Here is a 7,302-nt window from a genome sequence, read left to right on the forward strand (position 1 = left end):
AATATATTTATGCCACTGTCTCAATTCTCCTGGTCCCCAACTTTTGGATGGATACCAAATTGGGCATATTTTGTCTTAGAACAATGACATTTTGCCTTTTCTATGTCTATCTGCGTATCCTTCTTTAAACATGTTTATGCCTTTTAGTAACTCTGTATTTGAGTCTTGAGACAGGTATGAAACAGGGCTATTAGTTCTCACAATTTATATCTTGCTGGGGAAGGGGGCGGGGGGTTCCTTTTTAAGTTAGATAGCATAGTCCTTGTCATAATGATTGGAATTGGTTAGGCATGGCACTGAGAATGCTAAGAAACCATGTTTTAGTAGGGTTCAATCTGAATTTCAACTTAATCCAATATGTTAAGCGAAATTGCATTGAGTCACATTTTGACATGATTTTCAGTCTCACCTCTCATACCATGAATTGAGCCAGAGTTAAAAGATGGTTATATTTCTTTTTCCTAGTAGACCAAACCAAGATTTGCGAAATCGGTACCAAATGTGGAACTAGCTATAGTACTATGACGAGATTTATTTAGTGGCGTGGAGGCTATTTGGTGATAGTGGAATACTTATGCTGTCATGAAAAAAATTAATTAAGCTTTTCAAATTTCCAGTCCCCCCTCTTGGCTTCTTATTTCTGGATTTTTCCGATTGTCTTGTGAAAATAATGGAAGGGTACCAAAAGCGAAAAGTCGAAAACATCTGTGAAAATGATTCTTGTTTCAATAAATACTATATTTTCAGTTTACTTCTTTTGCAGAACCAACATAATATGTTTGTTTAGTCATTTGCTAAATTGAATGCAGATTTTACTATTGTCATCTTTGATGAGCTTGTGATATCAAATTCATGATACTTATCAAGGAGCTACCTTAATAATTAAGGTAATGCATTTTGTGTTTTAGAAATAATTCCTGCTTAGAAATATGTGTGAATATTTTTTTCTATAGCAAATGTGTATCCATTTTAAACATGGGTTAGGGTTGAGTATAATGAGTCTAGTACTATAATTAAGTCATTAACAGAATATAGTTTAGAATGGTAAATCACATTAAGCTTTTGCTTTTACTATATACTGAGTATTGAATTTGCTTTATCAATATTTAGACTTTTTTTCTCAAGTCCTAACGTAATTAAAGTATACAATAAAAATAAAAGTCTAACTCGATCAAAATTGTGACTATATAGCATGCACTACTATATTATCAATTATTCATCTTTCTTTTTTTGTAATTAAAAAAAATTAAACAGGATGTACTACTAGTTCTCGATGTTCATGCAGCTATTGCAAAAGATCCTCAGCACTTCCGGTAGATTGTTGTTTCTCAGGTGGAGAAATTTCGGGTAGACAATTCTCTTTTGGAGAAGTATGCTTTTTTCTTGTTCCAAAATTTAATCTTTATTTATGCAGTTTCACTAAAATTATGTATTTGCTTTTATTTTTATCTTTAGCTATTAAATTATTTTTTTCTTAATGCTCTAGACGAAGTGCTTTGATAATTCACCGACTTTGTGTTCTCTTGAATGCTGAGAGTTTATCGTGATCTTTCTATAATACTAGAAGGAGAATCTGATTTGGATTTTGCATCAATTATGGTTCAGATTGGTTGACTTTTCTGCGAGCTTGAATAGCAAGACGCAACACATGTAAATTCTGATATATATAAATTCATAGGTCTATGACCCACACCACCCTGTTGGCTGTAACGAAATATTTAAATGAAACAGCTTCATGGCTTTTGTAGTTAATCTAGTGTATCTGCTTAGCTTTTATGGGAATGATGAAATCATTCTTTTGTGAATTGTTATTGCATAACTTGGTTGTGTTTTTTCTCTTTTGAGCAGACCTATAGAAAGCATACTGATTGACATTGATATACATTTTAATATTTTGTGTACAATACTTAATAGGCCTTTAGCCAATCCAGTGTAGTAGCCGAAAAATCATAACAATGTATTTCACTACCATAACATCGTTTGTGATACATCGAATCCCTCATTTTGTGGACTGCAATTTTATTTATAGCTTCGTCGCAAGATGCAATATAAGAATATTTTTTATCCAATTGTTTTTGTGTACATAAATCAGCCCATTTACCATCTATACTTTTGTAAAGAAAGACATCGCATTATTTACGCATACAAGAAATCCTGCTGTATAATTCACTCCTGCTGTATAATTCATAAAAAGATTTAGATGAGTTGGGTGAAAAACCAAATGAGGTTGAGTCTCGGCTTCTGTCGGAACTGTTTCTTTGTCACACACCATGGACCAGGAAATGTGCTAAGCTGCATTATATGCCAATCAAGAATACAGTCAGCCACGTCACACTGATTTCTCAAAATGAAACGATCAAATAAATATTAAAATCAAAGACATCTATAAAGAAAATTAAAAAATTCAGCTGAAATTGACCATGAAATTAAAAAATATACTTTTTTGGAGAGGGTGAATTTAAATTAATTTGCTCGTGACCAGATAGGACAAATGGACAATTAAAAACACACGCATTGGAATACAGAGAAAAAACACACGCTTTATTTAACTAATTCCAGTGCTAGTTCAAATAAAAAAAAAATTCACCTGAATTTCTAACTAAGAAAGGTGAATATAGAGAAAATTCTTAAGGTTAAATAAAAAGCATTTATAGGAGAGAAAAGGGTATGAAGTCCTCAAAGAGTAGTACTTCCAATGTGGACTAAAATTATAATTTAGAACCTTGAGATGCATAATTTTCAATATGAAACCTTCCAAGTTCCAAGTCTCAATGGTAGTTTTGTTGCTAATGCTGCTGCTAGAGACAGTCGAATTAAGTTTGACCTGAGCTCGCGCTCGATGCCTTCTCTTGAAGATGTCCTGCCTCAACTTCCTAGTCTCACTTTGTGTGTCCATGAATGGCTTCCTTTCTATGTTTTCCTTTTCGCTCTCCCGCATCCTTCGTTTCTCTATTGCCGCCAATGCTGCAGCCTTGTCATCCGATTCTTGGTTGTTTGCTTCTTCCTACAAATTCAGATTATATTCGAGAGCCACTCAACAATAGTGAAGCATAAATGCAAGAATAAACCTCCCAAATGCTGTATTTAAAACTACCAAAATTTTAAAAGCATGGGTAGGAATGATGCACTATGGAACCAATAAAACATGAAAAAGAAAAACAGCAACCCCACTTATAGACTAAGAGTGTATAGTTAACAACGACTAAGAAGCAATATGATACAGCAGGTTAGATTTGAATGGCCACAACCACAAAGTGATGCAAATTTTACAAAAGTAGGCATAAAGGGATGGCTGAAACCACTTCATTTTCTAGGTAAAATCTTGACAAATAAATAAATAAATAAATAAATAAAGCGGATAAAGTATCCCTAAAATTCATAAATGACAAATTTTTTCCTCACCATTTGGAAAAGGGTGTTAATTTAGGTCTTCCATACGAAATTCGTATATGTACAAGAGGACTAATATGCCTGTTTATTTTGGGTCGAACTTATCAGATGAGACACAAATTTGCCACTTTAAGATTGAGGTACTACTTGGTCCCTGAGGTTTTGTTCATGGATGAGATTGGGAGATTACTCCAAAATTTAAATGCTTCAATTCAAAGTACTATTACTTGCTTTCACCAAAGTGCTCTTCATTGAATAGTATTTGTAATAAGATTTGACTAAAAGGAATTCACAGGTTACAAAACTATAGAATCCAGTTACGAAACAAAAAACAATATTGCTGTGACAGTCAAAATTAGGACATATTATAACACGGAAAATTTGCAGATTGGAAGATTATGTCAATAACTGTGCTAAATCATTTAATGCTAAATAATTTGTGCCATTAGATTATTGAGAGTAATTAAGACTAAACCTGGAAAGGGTTGAACATTTAGCTTGTTGTTCGGTGATTCGGACATGTCATTTTCATAAGGAGGAAAATTCAGGTCCTGAATTAACACGGAAATCACTTTTCTCAATGGTTGGGAATCTTTATTGTTTCCTTGGCGTTCTTCCCCTGTGGAGTCTGATAGAACATCTTTGTCTCTTTTTCAATTTGTATATCACACGGAGGTCTCTCAGCAAGGTTGGGATTGTCTGAAGCTTCGGGTTTCTAAAAGTTCATTACAGACAGTTAAAAACAACTGGAAACAAAACATTCTATCAATTGGAGGCGGCATAATGATTTGAACAAATCAACAATGCTATTAATTAAGTTGGTACTTTCACTTGACGTGAAGCACAAGTGAAATTCAAAATACAAAATCAATCATTTTACAAATAATCCCATGCCTGGCATGATATGTGTGACTCTTCGAGTAAATGCCAGTTTCAAGGGGAGTGTAGGAGAGGGATTATAAGGCAAAAGTTCAACCATTAATGAATGTGAATAATACTTTCTCTACCAAAATATGCCCAATTTGGTATCCATCCAAAAGTTGGGGACCATAGGAATTGAGACAGTGGCATAAATATATTCTCTGGCATAAATTTTCGTATCTATTATATAAATAATTATCTAAAAGAATAAATTTAAATAATTTTACAAAAATTTTTAATTATTAGTAATATCAAATTAAATTTATTTAACATAGTGCCATAGTAGCATCATAAATATTTTTTAATTAATTACCATAACCAAAAGTTCCCCCCACATTTCGACCCCAACGGATATCCAACCCCAACCCAAACCCATCGTTCTACACTCGCTTTCAGCCACACGAAATGACCGAGACACCCTCACTCACATCGCAATCAACACCACTTAGCTGGGGGAACACCCCAGGGTAAGAAAGTCAATCCAGCCCCGTTCATCATGGCCATGGCCTAACCTAAAGAAAAAAAGAGGGTCTTCCCTCACCTCAGTTACCTGCGCATAAAGTGCGAACGTTAGCTGTCTCCTCCGACAATCATGCCTAAAAAGGTTCTCTCTCTATCTCTCTCTCACTCAAAAAAAAAAAAAAAAGCTTAACATCACAATTCGCAAGTACAAAATTCACATAAAACGCAAATCCCATTCGTTTATTTATTTTCCTTCTTTAATTGAGTTGAATAATGAACCGGAACTTAAAAAATCGGTGTGGTTCTTTAAAAAATTGATTTAAAAATATTTTTAAAAAGTTGCTTTTTAAAAATATATATTATATATAAAAAGTTATTTTATTATATATTATTTAATAAACTCATGTTAAATTTTTAAAATTTTCAAAGCTCTAAATTTCTCGATTCAATAATTGGTCTAGATATTATGTAACTTTACATAAATAGTTAAATGCATCTAAGCTAGCTGCTTTTTCATTGGTTAAGATGTTAATAAAAATTTAACCATCCCTTTAATTAGAAAAAGTTGAATGAATGAGAGAAAAAAAAGGGAATCGAAAAAGGTGAGGTTTTTGACGGAAAATTACAAGCTACAGCCACTGAAGCAGAGAGAGAAAGAGAAGAGTTTTGTCGGGTTGTGAGAAGAGAAGAAGCTGAAAATGGGTTTTCAGACCCTGTAGAGAATTTCATGTAGCCTCATTGCCTCTACGCTCTATGTACTGTTTCTAATTATAAATTAAGTAACGAACAGTGGGTAATAAATATTATTATTTTAAAAAATATTAGGAGTATTAAAATTTATTATTATTTTATTATTAATTTATTTTTTAATTTAATAATTAAATAATATATTTTATTTTATATTTTTAAATAATAATGATTAATAAATAATAAAAAATTAAATTTGTAATTTTTTTATTATTTTATTAATATCTTATCAATAATAATTTGTATTTATATTTACATAAGTTTTATATATAAAAAATAGGAAAGTTTTCAAATAGTCCAGAACACTTTTTTGGAACTCTCATAGTCCATGTAAAGTGTCCATTGGATTTAATAATTAATTAAACAAAGGGTTGTGATTTTCTATTTAACATGTGTTTATAATGGAAAGCATTGTGAGGTGTGTATCAAATTTTGCGTTCCACGAGGTATGATTTATGGAAATTACATCTTGCTGCCTCTTGACACAAGCTTCTCTTGTTGGTGGCGTGGCTTGATGGCTTAGTCGTTGGTTTTTTGGATGGCTTACCTTATGTTTTCGATTTTTTTTTGTCATGACCTTTTATTTTGGTTTGACTGATTTTTTTATTGAACTGTTAATAGACCTTTTTGGTACATGATTTTTTTTATATTAATTTAAGGATAATGAATAATTTTTAAGTGCATCATTTTTGTATGAATTTTGCCTAGCATTATTTTATGAGATTACAAACTCTAAAACCATAATTGTTAAATTTACAGTCTTTTTTATTTTTTTTTGGTTTATTATTTAGGTTGAGAAATTCGACCCACAGATAACAAATGGAACTAAGTCTTATACATCTATTTAGTATTAATATAGTATAGTAAAAAAACGTGCCACACTCTCTTTTCTTTATAAAGTAGTATTTTAGTTTTTTATATTTGGAACAAATTTTAATTTAGTCTTTAACATTTTAAATACTATTTTCATTCCAAAAAATTTTAAACATATTTAATATAGTCTTACTATTAAATTTAACACTAATAGTTAATAAAATGACTGATATAGACGTTAATAATATTACTAATTAAGTCATATCTTCTTCTATATATTAAAAAAATATATATAGTCAAAATCTTTTTATAACATTTTTCTCATTTTTTTGGTACAAAATTTAAATCTTAATAATCAATTATGAACGCTTCAAAATTAAAAGAAAAAATTTTTATATTAGTGACCGTTGGTGGATCGATATTACTTATATACTGAAATCGAATGTTATTGGCTATTCAATATGCGAATTGCTTGTGTCAAATTTAATGGTAGGACAACATTAAACCTGCTTAAATATTTTTTGGGATTGAAATAGAAGATTTAATTTTTTTTTTATTGAAGTATGACGTTTGAAATGTTAAGGACCAAATTAGGATTTGGCCAAAACATTGAGAACCAAAATAATATTTTATCCCATTAAATAAACTAAATAAGGTTCTCTTGGAGAAAATAATATTTGATCCCATTAATAACTTTTTCATGTTTATTTGTACTGAACAATTCAAAATAAATGGTTTCAAATTACAATAGAGATAAACATCAATTTTAAATTATTAGTGTACACGTAAAAAATTACTAATTTTTAGAAAAATATATGAATTTACGTAAAATTAGTGAATTAAAATTGTCCATTTAAAACCACCAACTCATTATATTTATATAAACCAACACATTTAAATTTTTAATTATATATGTTCAAATAAAATTTATTAAAATTTTTAATTTTTTATTCTTTTTTAATACTAATT

At 30.4% G+C, this 7,302-nt stretch overlaps 1 protein-coding gene and 1 long non-coding RNA gene across 3 annotated transcripts; one reads left to right on the forward strand and one right to left on the reverse strand.

The window, feature by feature from the left end:
- Positions 1-746: 746 nt before the first annotated feature.
- LOC112796728 (uncharacterized) lies at positions 747-1,805 on the forward strand. Its single transcript, XR_003199348.3, has 3 exons — positions 747-887; positions 1,255-1,370; positions 1,487-1,805. It is a non-coding gene; the product is annotated as an uncharacterized lncRNA (long non-coding RNA).
- Positions 1,806-1,936: 131 nt separating this feature from the next.
- LOC112796707 (protein RKD5) lies at positions 1,937-4,991 on the reverse strand. Of its 2 annotated transcripts, none has more exons than XM_025839287.3 (3): positions 3,866-4,991; positions 2,723-3,004; positions 1,937-2,292 (listed from the first exon to the last, which is right to left on the reverse strand). In XM_025839287.3, exons 1-3 carry the CDS (start codon positions 3,881-3,883, stop codon positions 2,197-2,199), a joined length of 396 nt encoding a protein of 131 aa, XP_025695072.1. In that variant the 5' UTR covers positions 3,884-4,991; the 3' UTR covers positions 1,937-2,196. The 2 variants fall into 2 exon arrangements, with proteins under 2 accessions (XP_025695072.1, XP_025695088.1); XM_025839303.3 differs by having other exon boundaries at positions 2,752-3,004; positions 3,866-4,979.
- Positions 4,992-7,302: the final 2,311 nt, after the last annotated feature.

Source organism: Arachis hypogaea, chromosome 1 (assembly GCF_003086295.3).
Source record: "Arachis hypogaea cultivar Tifrunner chromosome 1, arahy.Tifrunner.gnm2.J5K5, whole genome shotgun sequence".
Lineage (NCBI taxonomy): Eukaryota > Viridiplantae > Streptophyta > Magnoliopsida > Fabales > Fabaceae > Arachis > Arachis hypogaea.